Source organism: Oryctolagus cuniculus, chromosome 19 (genome assembly GCF_964237555.1).
Source record: "Oryctolagus cuniculus chromosome 19, mOryCun1.1, whole genome shotgun sequence".
Lineage (NCBI taxonomy): Eukaryota > Metazoa > Chordata > Mammalia > Lagomorpha > Leporidae > Oryctolagus > Oryctolagus cuniculus.
The window spans coordinates 49,791,558-49,811,007 of record NC_091450.1 but is presented as its reverse complement, the minus strand read 5'-3'; the positions used below and the strand labels follow the sequence as shown (position 1 = coordinate 49,811,007).

General features: G+C 51.0%; 1 protein-coding gene across 9 annotated transcripts in view; it reads left to right on the top strand.

Moving 5' to 3' along the window:
• Window positions 1-1,134: 1,134 nt before the first annotated feature.
• Window positions 1,135-19,450, top strand: part of GTF2I (general transcription factor IIi) — a 103,768-nt gene continuing 85,452 nt past the window's right edge. For 7 of the 9 annotated variants that reach the window (XM_070064514.1, XM_070064509.1, XM_070064511.1 and 4 more), the window contains exons 1-2: window positions 1,330-1,469; window positions 16,257-17,477. In XM_070064514.1, coding sequence (XP_069920615.1) covers window positions 16,859-17,477 — 619 coding nt within the window. In that variant the 5' untranslated portion in view covers window positions 1,330-1,469; window positions 16,257-16,858. Of the gene's footprint in view, window positions 1,470-16,256; window positions 17,478-19,450 lie in introns of all 9 variants that reach the window. The other 2 variants (XM_051841224.2, XM_051841219.2) reach the window with 2 other exon arrangements.

The window sequence follows — 19,450 nt, the reverse complement described above, 5'->3', positions numbered from 1 at the left end:
CTCTCAATTCTCCCCTTCGGGGAGCGAAATCCAACGTTTCCAGGAATTTTTTTTTAATGGGTGTGGCCTATGCTGGAAAGGAGACCCAGGGAGCGCCGATCCCCGAACCCAAAGGACGCGTTTTGTATTTTTTTTTTATTTTTTTGGACCTGCATCAAAGGCCGGGCAGTTCGGAAAGTTTTCTCTCCCGAGCCCACAAAGAGGCCGGGAGGCCGCGGGGAGCCGTGCGGCCGCCACCTAGCGAGCGGCGGCTGCGGGGGGCAGGGGGCGGCGGCGGCGAGGTTCAGGTGCGTTAGCGTCCAAGGCTTTGCAAACTTCTGCTGCCGGCCAACTGTGCAGGGCTCGCGGTCCGCCGAGATTCCCGGGCTGAAGAAGAACCAGCACCTGGGCGGGCGGGGCCGAGGCTCGGGTTAAATCCCTTCGCGGTTCCCAGAACAAAACGGGGCGCCGGGGGTGGGGTGGGGTGGTGGTGGTCTGCAAGTCCGGCCTTTTGCGCCCACTTGGCTTTTTCTTTCCAGACGTCGAGTGGCAGGCGGCAGGGTGGGCCAAGCCTGGGGAGGGAGAAAGACCGACCCGGGAGCCCCCTCCCCTAGCCTGTCCCGGGCTGGGCGGCTTCCGAAGCTAGCTTTGGGGACACCCACAGGAGTTCTTTGTGTCCCGCAGGGTGGTGCAGGGCGGAGGGCGATGGACTGGCCCGGGGATTCCCGGCCTTTGCCGCGTCCCCAGCTCGCCAATGTGCAGGGAATTTCGGGTGCCACAGTCCAGCGGGGGACTTGGAGCGCCGCCGAGGCCGGCTGGAGCCACCACCCGTCTCCATTTCCGCTCCTTCGCCCCCCCCCCCCAGCTCCCCTCCCCCACCCGGGCGGCCGCGCAGGCCCCAGGTGCAGCCATGTTCTTGCTCCCACCACCCGCGCCTCCATTGACAGTCCTCGCCGGAGAGGGCCGGGCGCCGCGCTAGCCTCGTCCTCCTGCTCCGGGCTCGGCGGCGCGCGGCTTCCTGGGAGTTGTAGTCCCCCGTCCCCGCCGCCGCGTTGGTGGGGAACCAATCAGGAACTACAACTCCCGCTGGGCGGTGCTGCGGGTGCGCACGCGCAGCGCGCCTTCGAGGAACAAAAAAAAAAAAAAAAAAAAAGAGGAGGAGGAGGGTGAGAGCGAAGCTCGGAGAGCAGAGAAAAAGGGGCCCACTGGTCGCCCCCCCGCCTCCCCGCACGCGCTCTCTAGCTGCGGCCGCCCGCCTGCCGCGGTCACCCCGGCCTCTCTCAGGGTTCCCCCGCGATCGGATCCAGGCGCTGCGCGAGGCCCTGCCGGGGCGGCCATGCGGCGGTGACAGGAGCGCGGCCGAGACGCAGCGGCCCCTCGCCCCCTCGCCGCCCGCCAGCTCGCCACAGCCGAGGCTGCTCCCCGGCGGCCCTCACTCGCTTCCCTTCGCACCCCCGGCCCCGGCGCTGCCTGGAGGCGGCTGCACTCGGGTGAGTCCCTTTGGTCTCAGCTCCCACTCCCGCCCCCAGCCCCGTCCTGCGGCCCCCGCCGCGGGTGCCATGGCGAGCTAGGCCTTTTATTCCAGACTGCCCCGCCGAGGGCCTGCGCAGGCAGCAGTCGGGGTGCTGCGGCCGGGCCTTTGAGGGGCGCCCTGCTCCCCCCCTCCCCCGCCGGCCCCGGTCGCGGGGGCGCGAGGCGGTGGGGGTGGGGCGGACGCGGTCGCGGGGGACGGCGGTTGCACGCGCGCGCCTGGGTGCGCGTGGGGGAGGGGCGCGCGCGCGCTCGCGCCGGCCGGCGTGTGGTGTATGAGTGGGGGCTGGGGGGAGGGGCGCACCGCCTGGCGTGTGCGGCCGCGCCGGCCTCCGGCGCGCTGATTGGCCGGCCGGGCGGAGCGGGGGCGCGCGTCGTGCCAGGCCCGAGCCGTGGGGTCGCGCTCGGCTGGTGTATCCGGGGCTCCTGCGCCGGGGCAGCAGACGCGCGCGATTGGCCCGCGGGCGCGGGGGGCGGGGCCGCGCTGCCTTGGTAACCGCGCGGGGGGGCGGGGTGCCGGCGCCGCCCCCCGGCCGGCTCCCAGGTGGAGCCCGTCGTGGGCTTTGTCCCGGGCCGGCCTGGCGCGCCCAGCCCCGCGGGGCCTGGGCTTTGGGGCTGGGGGAAATAAGACACAATGAGCGGAAGAGAAAACCTCGGCCTTGAGGCCATGCACGCCTGCAGGACGGGGCGGGGGCGGCTCGGGCCCTGTCTGGCCTGCCTCGCCTCCGGTTCTGAGCCCCTCTCGCTGGGGGTTCGGCGCTGGTCTGCGGCTGGGTGTGTTCCGAGGGCGAGGCTCGGGCCGGCGGGTGGCCTGTTGCCCCTCGCGGCCGTGCAGGAGGCCTGTACTGCGCGGGCCGCCTCGGGGCTCGGCCACCCCGTGGAGGGGGTGGGTGGACTCGGCTCACGCCGTCCGTGGGCTTATGGAGCTCTTTCCTGCCTTGTTCTCGTGTGGTCTGGTTGGAGGTGGCCGGTCGTCCTCGGTGCGCCTGGCACTTGTTGCCCTCCTCGGAGTCACCAGGCGCGTGCGCGCGTGCAGCCTCTGCGGTGCAGTGGGCAGGGCCCCGAACTTCTGAGCGGCGTCCTCGGGACCGGCCCGTGCGTCTGTTTTTCCGTGGTAGCCCGGCTGCGGTGGGGAAGGAGGCACGAGCCGGGGGACGCTGGGTGCGTAGCTTCTGCTTCCCGAACAGCGCATCATGGGGGCAGCACAGTGGGCTGGGCTGCACCCCAGGTTCTGATCCCGTGGGGCTGGGGCCTAGGAATCCGCATTTCTGGTTGTGAGGGTAGCTTTTCTTTTCATATGAGAAGTGGGTTTTAGGGGGCAGAGTCTGCACCCCAGCTGGTACCCTTGGCTGCAGCTCGGTGGATGGCATATTTATAGCCATTGGCAGTGGTAGGAAATTCAGGGATGTGTAGAAGTTTGCTTTTCGTTACTTTGAAACGACGTTAAATAGGACGGCTGCTGCAGTCGTCGGCTTGCGAGGGAAGGCTCTTTGGGCTAGCCACGATTACAAATTTAGAAGTTAAATCTGAGGTTTAAAAAAGCATCCTGGATGTAAGTGCAGACTAAAACTAGAAATCTAGTCTGGGGGCTGGCGCTGTGGCTCAGAAGGTTAAGCCTCAGCCTACAGCCCCGGTATCTCTTATGGGCCCCGGTTTGAGTCCTGGCTACTCCCCTTACGATCCACCTTTCTACTAGTGCGCCTGGGAAAGCTGTGGAAGATGGCCCACGTGGGAGACCCAGAAGAAGCTCCTGGCTCCAGCCTGGTCCAGTTCCAGCCAATTTGGAAGTGAACCAGCAGATGAAAGATCTCCCTCTGTGTCTCTCCTTCTCTCTGTTTCTCTGCTTTTTAAATAAATAAATAGATTAAAAAAAAAAAACTAGCCTTGTCTTTTTTTCCCTCCCACTCTGGTTCATTTGTTAATTAATTCATGGCACAGGCATTTGCCATGTTCTCTCTTAGCGATGCCTGAAGCATCACATACGCACCGTAGAGGCCAGGGTTTGGGAAATAGGGCGGGTACTTGGCACTTGGGCCTGGAGATAGGTTTGGTCAGGTGGGGCGTTCAGAGCAGCACCACGGCCACGCGTGCCCCCGACGGCTTGACTTCCTTTGCCTGCAAAGGCTTTGCATGAAAACATAGCCCTTGGACGTTATTTTTCTTGAGGGGCAAGTCTTAGAACTATTTTTAAATTTTTTTATTATAATGGATTTTATTCTGGGGAAAATAATTGTAAATTAGGTAGGAAGAATGAGGCTACTTTGTACAATTATGTTCTATCATTAGAAGTTTGTTTTTTGTTTTGTTTGAAAGAGAAAGAATGAGAGACAGATCTTGCGTGTGCAGAATCACTCTCCAGAGGCCACAGCAGCCAGGGCTGGGGCAGGCGGAAGCAGGGAGCCAGGAGCTCAGTCCGGGGCTCCCGCCTGGGTGGCAGGGGCCCAGGCCCTTGAGCCAGCATTGCTGCCCCCAGATGTTCATTACCAGGAGCCGGTGGTCGGCACTGCGGGTGGAGCAGAGCCCGTCCTCTAACCCATGCACTCTGATGGGATGTGGGCGTCCCAAGCAGCATTTCAGCTGCCACGCCAGATGCCCCCCCATCTTCTCTCACTTCTGCTGATCCATAATTGCATGATGTGTTCCAAAACAAAAAGTACAGAAGACAAGACCTCTGTTCTGGTGGTGTTACCCGGAGCTGAAGTGAAGCACTAAAAATGAAATGTTTAGCCTTTTCTCGCACCTGGTCACCAGCTGTCTGCATTGCCTTCCCCCTAATTCGTTTCTACTGTTGTGTCATTCTTTATTGGAAAACTTCTTTAGTCTGAGTTCAGTTTATTTGAAAGGCAGAGATGGAGGTCTTCCATCCACTTGTTCGTTTGCCCAGAATAGCCAGGGTTGGGCCAGCCTGAAGCCAGGAGCTGGGAACTCCCATCAGGGTCTCATTTAGGTGGCTCTGCAGGGAGCTAGAATGGAAAGTGGAGATGGGACTTGAACCCAGGCACTGGGGTGTGGGATGCTGGTGTCTTAACTGCTTGGCTAAATGCCTACTGTCTCTGCAAGATTACTTCTTTGTTTGAAAGGCAGTGAGCCAGGTTTCTATTCAGTGTTTCACTCCAAATGGCCAGGACTGGTCTAGGCTGACGGCAGAAGCCCCAGATGCCATCTGGGCTCCAGATGGGTGGCAGGTGCCCAAGCACTTTTGGCTTCTGTGGCTTTCCCAGGCCTTTAGCAGGGAGCTGGATCGGAAACAGAGCAGCTGGGACTTGAACCAGTGCCCACATGGGATCCCAGCATTTGCAGGTGGCAGCATTACCTGCTATGCCACAGCGCGGACCCCAGAAAAACATTTTTTTTAAGGATTTTTTTTTTATGTATTTGAAAGAGTGAGAGAGGGAAGGAGAGAAAAAGATCTAATGTCTGCTGGTTCACTCCCTAAATGTCTGTAACAGCTAGGGCTGTCCAGGCAGAAGCCAGGGACCTGGAACTCCGTCTTGCTCTCCACTTGGTGGCAGGGGCCCGAGTAGGTGGGCTATCTTGTGTCCCAGGCACAGCAGCAGGAAGCTGGATAGGCAGCGGAGCGGAGGTGTAAAATGGCAGGATAGTGATATAATGAAAATCCTCTGGCAACCCAAGTGCAGACAAGACGCCCGCACTGGAGGAATACAGTGAGTTAGTAGTTGAGAGGATGGGTGTGTACTGTAGGGCTTATTGAGTATCAAGGAGGTATTATCTTGGTATTCTTTGTCTGCCCTTCTGTTTTGTTTCTCCTTATCTGTCCTTTACTGGAACTCTCAACACTAGTTCTCCTTTTTTTTCCTCTCTGTTCCTGCCGCCTTTATCTTCGTGGTCTGCGCTGGTTTCTGGCACTGCTTTTATTCACCTGCTTTTTACCACTTGGCCTGGTAAGAAAGAAGGGAAAAGTCGATATGGCCAGACATCGTTGGAGTTGAGAGAGTGTTGGCTCTTCTGTTCCTTGGCTGTAACCTGATTAAAAACCATGTAGGATTTTTACAGAATTATTCTATTTAAAAGACATTCATTGTAAGACCCAAAGAACATTTAAAAAGGAGAGAGGGTTTATTTCTCAGTGGAGGTAGACGCAGGTTCTGAAAGCAGAGATGCCTGGGTTCCTGTCCCGGCTGTGGCCTCAGGCAGTTCTTTCTTCTCTCTCTCTTTTTTTTTTTTCTTTTATATTTATTTATTTGAAAGGCAGAGAGAGAGAGGTCTTCCATCTGCTGGTTCACTCTCCAAATGACCACAACAGCCAGAGCCATGCCAATCTGAAGCCAGGATCCAGGAGTTTCTTCTGGGCTTCTGGGCCTCCCATGCGGGTACAGGGGCCCAAGGACTTGGGCCATCTTCTACTGCTTTCCCAGGCCACAGCAGAGAGCTGGATCAGAAGTGGAGCAGCTGGAACTTGAACTGGAGTCCATATGGGATGCCGGCACTGCGGGTAGCAGCTTTACCTGCTACGCCACAGCACCAGCCCCCAAATATATCTTATAATTTTTCTGAGAAAGTAAAAATGAATCAGTAAAAATAGCCAGCAAGACTGGCTGCTGTGTTAGTCTCCAGTCTCTGAAGACTAAAAACTGAGATGGCAAGAATTTAATAGGATTTTCTTACAGTGTGGCAAAGGAAATGATTTTATAAACAGTGTTGGATATGATTGTGTCATGACTAACTGGAGAAACAGGGAATAGTGACAACACAGTATCTGGTTCAGATGGGCCCTGGAGTAGACGGAGCTGAGGAGTTTGCATAGTGGAGACTAATCATGTCTGCCTTGCACAGTGAATTATAATTGAAAGATAGCTCTCTGGGGGGCCGGCATTGTGGTGTGGAGGAGAAAGCAGCTGCCCACATCCCATATAGACATGGGTTCAAGTCCCAGCTGCTCTACTTCTGATCCAATTCTCTGCTTAATGGCCTGGTAAAGCCTCAGAAGATGGCCCACGTCTTTGGGCCCCTACAGCCACAGGGGAGAACCTGGTTGAAGCTCCAGGCTCCTGGCTTCTGCCTGGCCCAGCCCTGCCCATTGTGGCTATCTGGAGAGTGGACCAGCGGGTAGAAGATTTCTCGCTATCTCTCACTCTGATTTTCAAATTAATAACTCTCTAAAAAGAAAAATAGCTTTCTGGAACTGGTGCCCAATATTTAAGATACTTTCTCTATTTCTTTTTTTTTTTTTTTTTAAGATTTATTTATTTATTTGAAAGGCAGAGTGACAGAGAGAGATCTTTCATCCATTGGTTCACTCCCCAAATGGCCGCAATGGCCAGAGCTGGGCGATTCGAAGCCAGGAGCCAGGAGCTTCTTCTGGTCTCCCATGTGGATGCAGGGGCCCACGCACTTGGGCCATCTTCTGCTGCTTTCCCAGGCATGTTAGCAGGAAGCTGGATTGGAATTGGAGCAGCTGAGACTTTAACTGGTGTCCATATGGGATGCCAGCACTGCAGACATCAGCTTTACCTGCTATGCCATAGCCCTGGCACCTACATTCCCTACTTCTTTCTTTCTCCTTTTTTTTTTTTTTTAAAGATTTATATGTTCGCTTGAGAGGCAGGGTTACATAGGCAGAGAGGGAGAGACAGAGAAGTCTTCCACCTGCTGGTTCTCTCCCCAAATGGCCACAACAGCCGGAGCTAGGCTGATCTGAAGCCAGGAGCCAGGAGGTTCTTCCAGGTCTCCCACATGGGCCCACATGGGCATTGGGGCCCAAGGACTTGGAACATCTGCTTTTCCAGACCATAGCAGGGAGCTGGATGGGAAGTGGAACAGCCGGGTCTCGAACTGGCGCCCATATGGGATGCCGGCACTACAGACAGATGCTTAACCTTCTACACCACAGCCTCTTCCCTATTTCTTAACTTGAGCTGTTGTGAGTTTTAGATGTAGTACTGTGTCTCCTCATGACAGCGTTGGTACAGGGCTGTCCTGAGTTCTAGATGTAGTACTGTGTTTCCTCATGACAGTGTTGGTACAGGGGCACTTCAGAGAGTTCCTGGAGGAACGGCGTTTGGCGCAGAGGTTGAGACGCAGTGTGGGATGTCTGCGTCCCCCATCAGAGTACCTGGTCAGGTTCTCACCGGCTTCCTGCTGGGGCATAGCACGGGAAGGCAGCAGGGGGTGGCTCAGGTACCTGGCTTCCTGCCACTCATGTGGGAGGCCTGGATTGAGTTCCTGGCTTCTGGCTTCAGACTGGCCCAGCTCTGGCTCTTGCAGGCATTTGGGGAGTGAACCAGCAGATGGAAGATCTCTGTCTCCCTCTCTCTGCCTTTCAAATAAAATGAAATGAAAAAAAAATTCATGAAAAAATGGAATTACAAGTTAGATATCTCTTGGTGCATGCTTTTTCCGTAATCCACCTTTTCCATGAACTTTTTGAAAACTGTATATTTGATGTAGAAAGGAGCGTCAAGGAGCTCAAGGACAGTTGCGGTTTCCTGGCCTTCCTGGGCCATTAAAGGTGGCTTAAGAAAACCCGAGCTGTCTTATGTTAGCCAGATCCCAGTCCCTGAAGCTTTTTTAATAGAGATTGACAGTTTGAAGGAAACTTGAGAAGACTTTGCTTTATTTATTGTTCATTGTAAAGAATTTGTTGCATCTAAATATAGCCCTGGCTATCAACCACAGCATAAATGTGAACAGAGTTCTATCCAGATGGAGCAATGGCTGGGCTGGTCCAGGCTGATGCCAGAGCCTGGAACTCCATCCATGGCAGGGACCCAAGTACTTGAGCCTTCATCTACTGCTTTCACATGCAAATTAAAAAATCTTTTTTGTTTTTTTAAGATTCATTTATTTATTTGAAAGAGTTACACAGAGAGAAGGAGAGGCAGAGAGAGAGAGAGAGAGAGGTCTTCAATCTGCTGGTTCATTCTCCATTTGGCTGCAGTGGCCGGAGCTGAGCCAATCTGAAGCCAGGAGCTAGGAGCTAGGTCTCCCATGTGGGTGCAGGGGCCCAAGGACTTTGGGTCATCTTCCACTGCTTTCCCAGGCCATAGCAGAGAGCTGGATGGGAAGTGGAGCAGCTGGGTCTTGAATCAGCACCCATATGGGATGCTGGCCCTGCAGGTGGTGGCCCCCAAAACCTCTTTCAAGTAGTTCTTGAAAGTGATTTTTTAAAAAAATGGTTGCACAGAATACAACTTAACATTTTAACTGTTTTACAATGTGTAGTTCAGGGGTGTCAAGTACATTCCCACTGTTGGGCACCCATCCCCGTCCATCTCTAGGACTCTTTTATGGTCTCAAACTAAAATCCCACTCTCCCTGCTGGGCCCTGGTGCTCCCTACTGCCGCCTGTCTGGGGGTGGTTCTTGCAGGTACCTCTTGCAAACCGATTCGTGCAGCCTCTGTCCTTTCGGACAGGTTTGTCTGTGTGTCAGAATTTCCTTTGTTTATAACCCTTGCAGTGGTTTTTGCACTTGAATATTGTGAAGGAGATGGTGCGCATGTGTATCCGTGTGTGTCTTGTTCTGAAGGCAGTTCGTGATTGCTGTACGGCGTAGTGGGAGAAGCAGAGTCTGGGGTGTCTGGCTGGTTAAAATGGGCCGTGTTAGCAGACAGAGCCTGTTGTGTGAGCTTCTATGTGTGAGAGAGTTGCCCCTTGTGTTTGGAACTTGTTTGTATATGCACTCCTTAGATAGTAGCATTTTTGTATACTAATTTAAAAATCATTTTTTATAGATTTATTTTATTTATTTGAAAGGTAGAGTTACAGAGAGAGAGAGAGAGAACAGGGAGAGGTCTTCCATCTGCTGATTGACTCCCCAAATAGCAACAACAGCTGCGGCTGGGCCAGGCCGGAGCCAGGAGCCAGGAGCGTCATCCGGGTCTCCCTGGTGGGTGCAGGGGCCCAAGCACAAGCCATCCTCCGCTGCCTTCCTAGGCGCATTAGCAGGGAGCTGGATTGGAAGTGGAGTGACTGAGATGGAACCAGCGTCCATATGGGCTACTGGCACCACACAGCAGCTTAACCTGCTAGCCACAGTGCTGGCCTCAAAAAACTATTAATATTTTTTAAAAATGACTTTTTTATTTGAAAGGCAGAGTTACAGAGAGAGCTTTCATCCCTGGTTCAGTCCCCAGATGGCCACAGCAGCCAGGGCTGGGCCAGACCAAAGCTTGGAGCTTCTTCCAGGTCTTCCGCGTGGGTGCAGGGGCCCAAACACTTGGGCCATCTTCCGCTGCTTTCCCAGGTGTGTTAATAGGAAGCAGGTTTAAAAGTGGAGCATGGGGGTTTGAGTGGCGCTCACATGGGATGCCCGCATTGCAGGTGGCAGGTTAACTGCTGTCCACAACACCCGCCCCTGTACGCAGGCATTTGATAAGAATGCTTCCCAAAAGCACTGGCAAACGTCCAGTCAATTGAGTGCAATTTAAACTTCATTAAGGTAATTATTTTTAAAATACTTGTATATTTACGTATTTACATACCATCTCTCCAAATCCAAGCCTGATAAACTGAAAATGCCTGATTGCCCAGCCAACTGCTTTAACTATCACTGCTGCGATGGAGCAGGAAAATTAATCAGGAAAGCATCAAAATAAATCACTGCTCCAGAATACAGTACGCACACCTCTCAGAGCGTTCATGAGAATGAGTAAAAGGAGACGAAAGTTTCTAGTCAAATCTACAACTCCAAGGGATTACATTTTAACATTTAAATTTTAAAAAATTACCTTACTCCAAAAACCATTTTTCTTTAAAAAAAAAAAAAAAAAAGAACTAGAAGAAGAAAATGAGAACAGACAAGGGGCTGCGCTGTGGTGCAGTAGGTTAATTGTCCGCTTGTGGTGCCGGCATCCCATATGGGTGCCGGGTTCTAGTCCCGGTTGCTTCTCTTCCAGGCCAGCTCTCTGCTGTGGCCCGGGAGGGCAGTGGAGGATGGCCCAAGTGCTTGGGCCCTGCACCCACGTGGGAGACCAGGAAGAAGCTCTTGGCTTCTGGCTTCGGGGTTGCAGCTATCTAGGGAGTGAACCAGCGGTTGGAAGACCTTTCTGTTTCTCTTTCCCTTTCGCTGTTTGTGACTCTACCTCTCAAATAAATAAATAAAATCTTTAAAAAAAAAAAAAAAAGAACAAACTGGACTCAAGATCCCTCATCGCGAAGCTGCAGACGAGGAAAGCCATTTGCCTGTAGCCGCAGTCTCCACGTAGCCTCACACAAGCAGGCTTTCCGTGTGCTGAGCAAGTGGATCTAGGCAGGACCTCATTTCCCCCGAAGTCTCAGATACGTGCTAATAGTGAACAACAGCTCAACCATGCATTCTGCTGGAGCTTTCTCCTAAAATTAAGGGGGAAACATATTTAACCTGAGTAGAGTCCTGTCTAGTTGGGTCTAAGTGACCACCCCACTGTTTGACAACATGCCTTGGAAATTCTATGAGAAGCAACTGTCACGACAAAAACCTACCACCTACAGAAAATAATTTGGGAGGTGACGTCTTGGCGCCACCTGCAACGCCAGCATCCTGTTAGTGCCAGTTCTTGTCCCACCTGCTCTGGGCAAAAGCAGCAGAGATGGCTTAGGTGCTTGGGTCCCTGCACGCATGTGGGCCCCTGGATGAAGCCTGGCTCGCCCCGGCCATTGCAGCCATTTGGGGAGTGAACCAGTGGGTGAAAGCTCTGTCTGTAACTCTGCCTTTCAAATAAATAAGTCATTTTTAAAAAACAATAATGGATGAGTTCATGACTTTACCCTGGCCCAACCCTGTTTGAGGCATTTGGAGATTGAATTAGCGGATGGAAGATAATTTTTCTCTCCCCCGTTTCTGCCTTTCAAGTAAATTTAAACAACATAAAACCAAAACAAAACACTTACTTTTTTTTTTTTTTTTTTTTGACAGGCAGAGTGGACAGTGAGAGAGACAGACAGAGAGAAAGGTCTTCCTTTTGCCGTTGGTTCACCCTCCAATGGCCACCGCGGCCCTGGTGTGCTGCGGCCGGTGCACCGCGCTGATCCGATGGCAGGAGCCAGGTACTTATCCTGGTCTCCCACGGGGTGCAGGGCCCAAGCACTTGGGCCATCCTCCACTGTACTCCCTGGCCACAGCAGAGAGCTGGCCTGGAAGAGGGGCAACCAGGACAGAATCCGGCGCCCCGACTGGGACTAGAACCCGGTGTGCCAGCGCTGCAAGGTGGAGGATTAGCCTAGTGAGCCGCGGCACCGGCCAAAACACTTACTTTTAATTACATTTTCCACAAATTTTCTGATGTGCCCTCCTATTTGTAAACAATCTCTGAAGGAACTACCAACCTCATTTATTTTCCTTTGGAACAGACCTACTAAACTGAGGGAGATAAGCTCTAGGAAGTGTGAATGATAATATTCTTGGGAATTCATAAATAAAGAGTACGGAAATCCTGATAGTTAGGGGCTTGAGTGCAGAGTCTGGTGAGCTGGTTTTGTCCAGAATGCCATGTCCGGTTCTGGGACATCAATCAGGAAAATCCAGAAATGTCTAGAAGGTGGCGAGGCGGAGGGATGTTTCGGGAATCACATTCCGGGTGGTCCTGGGACAGATCTAGGGCTGTGCAGTTTGGAGAAGTGAAGAATTGTGGAAGGAGCACAATGTATTTAGAAGGGATCTTTTTTTAAGGAACTTTTTGCTAGGAGGCAGAAGTTACAGATTTTCAACTCATTGCAAGGACTGACAAGAGATTGTTAATTTATTAATGAAATCCTAAAAAAAAATGCTATTCATTGAAGGTGAGAGAGTTTTTTCTCTTCAGTTTGCTGGATCACTTCACTAATGCTGTCAGTGGCAGAAGTTGGGCTGGCTGATGGGTGCCAGGAACTCAATCCAGGTGTCCCCGGTGGGCAGAAAGTTGGAATTGGGAGCAGGGTTGGGACTCTCAGGTATCCTGGTGCCAAGGTAGTGAGATTCAGAGCACGTTCTCTCTCTCAAAGATTTATTTATTTATTTCAAAGTCAGTTACAGGGAGTGGTGGGGGGGCGGATCTTCCATCTGCTGCCTCACTCCCCAGATGGCCACAATGGCTGGGGCTGGGCCAGGCAGAAGCCAGGAGCCTGGAGCTTCTTCTGGGTCTCCCACATGGATGGCAGGGACCCGAGCATGGGGCCATCTTCTGTTGCTTCCATGGGCTGTTGGCAGGGAGCTGGATCCGAAGTGGAGCAGCCAGGACATGCAAGGGTGCTGCTACACCACAGCCCAGCCCTGAGCGCCTTCTCTTAACTACTGTGCTCTTCTAATTGATAATTCTGTTATTCTGAAATTAAGGTTGTAAGTATAAATAATTGATAAATTTGAGTCGGTGGCAGTGCCTTTAGTAATTTTATTTCTGTGATTAGTGAACAAGATAACTACCAGATTGAAAGATGAGGTAAAATTACCTTGGGAAAAATTATGATATATTCTAGCTGATGATCTACTAATTTCATAGCATTCACTGTGAGTAAATTCTATTATTGGAAGAAAAAAATCAAGAGCCTGGTATTCAGTCTTCCATTCACAGTGGTTTATTGTGTAGAAGGCACTGTGTTGGTGCTGGGTTTTATTTGATAATCCTTAGCTAAAATGGCAGGCATTTTTGTACTTTTGGATATCTTTATCTTAACTAATTTCCAGTCTTTCCTTGAAGTACGAGAGGCTGTAAAAGCACCCCATTTCTAGCCTCTTTATTTAGCTAGCAGACAAACTATAATCAGTGATTTACCCTGTAAGCTCTTTGAATTCTAACATCCCACCTGTCTTCACAGGTGCCAGGAAGCAGTAAAAGTAGAAATGTTGTTAGCAGAGCTCAAAGGTACTGAATGCTTTAAATGATTTTTTTTTTTTTTTTTTTAAGATTTTATTTGAAAGGCAGAGTTAGAGGGCATTGGAGACAGAGAGATCCTCTATCAGCTGGTTCACTCCCCACATGGCTGCGGTGGTCGGGGCTGGGCCAGGCTGGAGCCAGGAGCCAGGAGCCTCTTCTGGGTCTCCTGTGTGGGTGCAGGGGCCAGGTACTTGGGCCACCTGCTGCTGCTGCTTTCCCTGCACATTAGCAGGGAGCTGGATCGGAAGTGGAGCAGCGGGGACTGTGTCCATGTGGAATGCTGGCATCACAGGCTGCAGCTTAGCCCGCTCCGCCACAATGTCGGCCCCTGAAAATTATTTTAAAATGCTTTTAAAGGATAGAAAAATAACAAGCAAAAATTGCCCATGTGTCCTGCACCCGGGGACCATCACTCAAGTTCTGTCTAATGTGTCGTTGATGGATGTGTTTCATGGCAAGAGTGTAATCCATGACCCCATGTGGCGCAGTTTTCTTGTCTCTCTAACAACTTTAAATTTTAGCACGTTTTCCAGGTGGCTTTTTTTTCTTAGTTTCATGTCCTTGACCATTTTATTATTTTATTTTACTTATTTACTTACTTGAAAGGCAGAGTTACAGAGAGGCAGAGGCAGAGAGAGAGAGGGAGAGAAGGGGGTTTTCCATCCACTGGTTCACTCCCCAGATGGCCACAATGGCCAGAGCAGCGCCGATCCAAAGTCAGGAACCAGGAGCTTCCTCCAAGTCCCCAACGTGGGTGCAGGGGCCCAAGGACTTGGGTCAACTGCTTTCCCAGGCCATAGCAGAGAGCTGGAACGGAAGCGGAGCAGCCAGGATTTGAAGCGGCGCCCATATGGGATGCTGGCACTGCAGGCAGTGGCTTTACCTGCTACACCACAGCGACTGCTACAGCTGAGTTGTTTTTAGGATGTTGCCAGCAGATTACACTGTTAGGTCCTTTTTCCTTGAGTCACCGTTTTAGGACAAAACGTGTAACATCGTAGGTGATGCAGTTTAATTTTATTCACTATTTTGAAGAAATTTCTTTTATAAATAAGGATATTTTTAAAGTTTGCTGTTCTGTTTTATTTTTCCCTTAGTTCATTCTAACTTTGAAGTTATTTTACACTTCTCATTAAAGATGTTTCTGTTAGTATATGTAATTAGGAACATGGTGATTCCTTTAGTCTTTCAGTTCTGTTGAAACTTGATTTTCGTGACTCTAATAAAAACAAATTGGTAAATTTGAGCTTTGTAGTTTTACCTCATACATAAAAAGTGGCCTTCCAGAATGAAGACACAGGACACCAGAAACCAGGAAAGTGACAATTGATTTTATTTTGTTTTTTCAAGATTTGTTATTTATTTGAAAGGTAGAGAAACAGAGGGACGAGAGATGGCTTCCATCTGCTGGTTCACTCTCCGTGGTGGGGCTGAGCCAGGCAGAACTCCATGCAGGTCTCCCATGTGGGTGGCAGGAACCCGTGTACCAGGGTCATCATCTGCCTTCCAGACGTGGTAGCAGGAAGCCGAATCCCAAGTGCAGAGCAGCCAGGACTCAAACCATGACACATTGCCTGCCCAGGACAAGAAGGGCTACAGCACAGGGGGATCCTACTGTGTTTTTTTGGGGTAGAGGGCAAAACTTAATTTGGATGGAAGAGTTTTTGAGTAAAAGTATTCGTTCTTTTTTAACCACTGTTAAGCCTGTTGGATAATTACAAGGTTGAATGCCATTACCTGCCTTAAGTAGTGTCTAGTCTTCCAGGGACAACACCCTGGGGGCAGACCACTCAGCAAACTTGGAAGGTTCTAGTGATGACTTTTCTAGTGCAAAACAGTTAAGAAAGTTAGAATTTTGCAGTCGTAAAGGTCATCTCACCATCCTTAAGTAAATGTGCAGGGTAGATCTTAATTGTTTAATGCAAGTAAAAACAACTGAGAAAAGCTTAGCAATCTGCAGGAATTTGTGCAGAAGGAAAGAAAATCACGGGGTCTATGACCTACTTAAATACATTTCCTCCTGGTTGAGTGTTCAGTCTTTGTGTTGTGAGTCCACAGTTGTATTAAGCTCAGGCCATTTTTTGTTGTTAAAAGGAGAGATGTTTGCCTGTTGGCTGGCCAGCAGTATTTGTTCACGTAGGTAATGTGTTCATCTAGGTGGTTGGTCTGTAATAATTCATATTTTTTCCTTGAGCCAAATTCTTTTTTTATAGAGTGTGACTGGGGTGGATACATAAAATACTCTTCAGTGGCCACTATCATTTTTGCTTTATGGACAAAAAGGATGTTACACTTTTGTTTCAGTTTCCTTATGATTTGTGACAGTTAATTGTTCAGAGATTACCTAGTCTTAACGTTCTAGTCATTGTATGATTATTTACCTTGTGTTCATTCCTTTTTTTTTTAAACCTGCTTTTCTTGGCTTATTATTGTGCATGAATGGGCAAGTAGGAATTTGAAGAGACTGATTCTAGTCCCTTGTTGTAAAACTGTTAGGGTAAGCTCAGCAAGACAGCTAATCTTCCTAGTTGGACTCGCTCATTTATGACATAATAGAATGGAGAGGTTCAGTTAAAATCCCTTGAATTTTCTTCTTGATCAGAGATTGTGTTATAAGTTTGAAATGGAGCAAGAAATAGGGGCACAAATGTAATCAAAACCAAGTTCAGTGTTATGGTTCCTTCTCACACTTACCAATCTGACCTGAAGCTTGTTGTAAGGCAGAAATATATTGAAATTGGAAATACTTTAGAGAACAGCATAATAAAAAATATTAAGAAACTTGGTTTTTGTTAGTGTGTGAATCCTCAAGAGCTGTCTTCCCGTGACTCATTATAAAGTACCCACCCCACTGTAGGTGCTGTTGAGTATTGACAGCAAGGATCAGTAAGTTAAAGCAGAAGTGTAGTCAAGCAGAAACATTTATATGGAATTAATTATTGGCTTGTTTTGAGGTACAGCAGATCAGGACAGCAAGGACACAGATAAACCTAACTCCTGAAATGGATCTCCAACAAGAAACACAGGAAGATTTCAGAGAATGGCTGGAGGCTGTTTTCAGAGATAAAAGAAGACAGCACATCTATTAAACAATAGCCAACAAGAATAAACAATACAAAAAGCAACAGCGGCAGACCAATTAAGTTCATCTTTGAAGCTCATGCAGGAGAAAACCTGGGGAGACAAAGCATCTTACGAAAACCAAGGCGTTCAGGATGGAAGACTGAGGAAGCTGCGTGAATGGGAAGAGGACCCAGCAGACTCAGGAAGCCCCGCAGTAGCCTTTCTTATCTGTGGCCACACTGTGTGCGGTTTCAGTTACCCGCGGTCCGCTGCGGGCCAAAAATATTAAATGGAAAAGTTCCAGATAAAGTTTGTAAGGTTGTGAGTAGTGCAGTGATGTCTCCCTCCGTCCCGCTGAGGCCATGAGTCGTCCCTGTGTGCAGTGTGTCCACACTGTGTCTGCTGCCCGCCTGCTGGCCACGCGGTAGCCCTCCTGCTAATCAGATGGACTGCCTGGGAGCTCACAGTGCTCGTCTTCCACTTCTTATCTTGCTTAAGGATGGCCCCAAAGCGCAAGAGTAAGGATGCCGGCCATTCGCACCTGCCAAAGAGAAGCCGGAAAGTGCTTCCTTTAAGTGAAAAGGTGAAAGTCCTTGACTTAATAAGGAAAGAGAAAAAGTCCTATGCCGAGGTTGCCAAGATCTACAGTAAGAACGAATCGTCTATCCGTGAAATCGTGAAGAAGGAGAAGGAAATTCGCGCGAGCTTCGCTGTGGCCCCTCAGAACGCCAAGGTCACGGCCACAGTGCGAGACAAGCGCCTGGTGAAGATGGAAAAGGAGCTTAGTGTGTGGGTGGAAGACATGAAGAGGAGGCGCGTGGCGATCCATGGCAGCGTGCTGCGGCAGAAAGCCCTGAGCCTGTACGCGGACTGCAGCCGGGGGTCCCCCGACAGGGGCGAGGGGCTCCTGGAGAGAAAGCCGTTCACCGCGAGTAAGGGCTGGCTGCACCGGTTCAGGAGCAGGTTTGGACTGAACACCGGGAGCATTCCTGGAGGGGCGGCCTCCGGTGAGGAGGCGGCGGCCGTGGAGTTTCCTGCAGAGTGGGAGAAGTTGCTGAAGGAGAGAGGAAGGCGCCCCAAGCGCGTCTCCCACTGCCGGGAAGGCGGGCAGCAGGAGGGTGAGTACAGTCCCCTGAGCTGTGCCGAGAGAGACCAGGGCACCTAGCTTTGTTGCAGTGTGACAGTCACCCGGCCTTCCTACAGGTTACTGCTGCTGTGCGTAGTTTGTAAACTGTGTCCCAGGCCTGTGTGTTGAAGACAGAGGATCTGCACTTGCAGACGTGGCCTGGGGGGGGTTCCTGGAATGTTTACCCAGGAGATGAGGGGAGACTGCCGGTATTACTGGTGCTAGCCTGTGCCTGCCTACTTTGCCTTTTTGAGAATTGCCTGCCTCTATACCTTGTGGCTCTAGCTAGAACATTCCTAACAGGTGCAGCCTGTGTGATCTTGCTTTGAGTTGCCGGAGTAATTGGCATTGGGGAAGGCTTGTGACACAAACACTCAGGTCTGTTGTGCAGAAAGCACCACAAAGGTATCTTCCTTTGCTTTTGGGATCACAGCACGGACGTGTGATGAGCGTGAAGATGATGTGGCCACAGGTGAGGTGTCCTGGGAAGGCTGTGGGCCTGGGTCTAGGTTCAGGGGGAGTCTGTGCGGCTTTGCCACTTAATCAAATGAAGCAATAACAGTTCTGAATTTATAACATCACAGTCTCAGTTCTAAGTTATGAATTCTCCTTTTTTTATTTTAAGAATTATTTATTTGAAGGCAGGGTGACAGAGAGAAGAGAGATCTTTTATCTGCTGGTTCATTCCCTAAATGGCTGTAAATAGGCTGGGTTGGGCTGGGCTGAAGACTTGAACTCCATGCAGGTCTCCCACGTGGGTGGCAGGGCCCCAAGTGCTTAAGCCATCTTCTGCTGCTGTGGCAGGCACGTTAGCAGGGAGCTGGATTGGAAATGGAGCTCCAGGGCTCATACCAACTCTGATGAGATGCTGGCGTTGCAGGTGGTAACTTAACCTGCTGTGCCACAACACTGCCCCCTTAAGTTTTTCTTCTTTACTCTCTCTTTTTTTAAAGATTTATTTATTTATTTGAAAGGCAGAGTTACAGAGAGAGAAGGAGAGACAGAGATCTTCCATCCACCTGTTTTTTTTTTTTTTTTTGACAGGCAGAGTGGACAGAGAGAGAGAGAGAGAGAGAGAGAAAGGTCTTCCTTTGCCGTTGGTTCACCCTCCAATGGCCGCCGCGGCCAGCGCGCTGCGGCCGGAGCACCGCGCTGATCCGATGGCAGGAGCCAGGAGCCAGGTGCTTTTCCTGGTCTCCCATGGGGTGCAGGGCCCAAGCACCTGGGCCATCCTCCACTGCACTCCCTGGCCACAGCAGAGAGCTGGCCTGGAAGAGGGGCAACCGGGACAGAACCCGGTGCCCCGACCGCGACTAGAACCCGGAGGATTAGCCTAGTGAGCCGCGGCGCCGGCCCCATCTACCTGTTCACTCCCCCAAATGGCCACAATAACCAGACTGGGTCAGGCCAAACCTGGGAGCCAGGAGCTTCCTCCGGGTCTCTCATGTGCCTGCAGGGGCCCAAGTACTTGGGCCATCCTTTGCGACTTTCCCAGGTGCATTAGCAGGGAGCTAGATCAGGAGTGGAGGAGCTGGGACTTGAACCAACATCCGTATGGGATGCCAGTGCTGCAGGCCGTGGCTTTAACCCTCTGTGTCACAGCACTGGCCTCAAATTATTTAAATTTTTTAAAAAAATTTATTTGGAAGAGAGACGGAGGCAGAGAGACTGATTTCTCCTCTGTGAGTTTACTCCCCATGTGCCCACAACAGCCAGGGCTGGGCCAGGTTGAAGCCAGGAGCCCAGAACTCAATCCAGAACGGCCATGTGAGCAGGGACCCAAGTACTTGAGCCATAGCTCCTTCCCAGGGTGCTCATTAGCAGGAAGCTGGAGTTGGAAGCAGAGCCTGGACTTGAACCTAGGCTCTCTGATTTGGGTGTGGGTGTCCCAGGTGGTGTCTCAGTTACTGAGCTATATGTCCACCCTTGAATTATCCTTGAGACTCAGAAATACATAAGGCACAG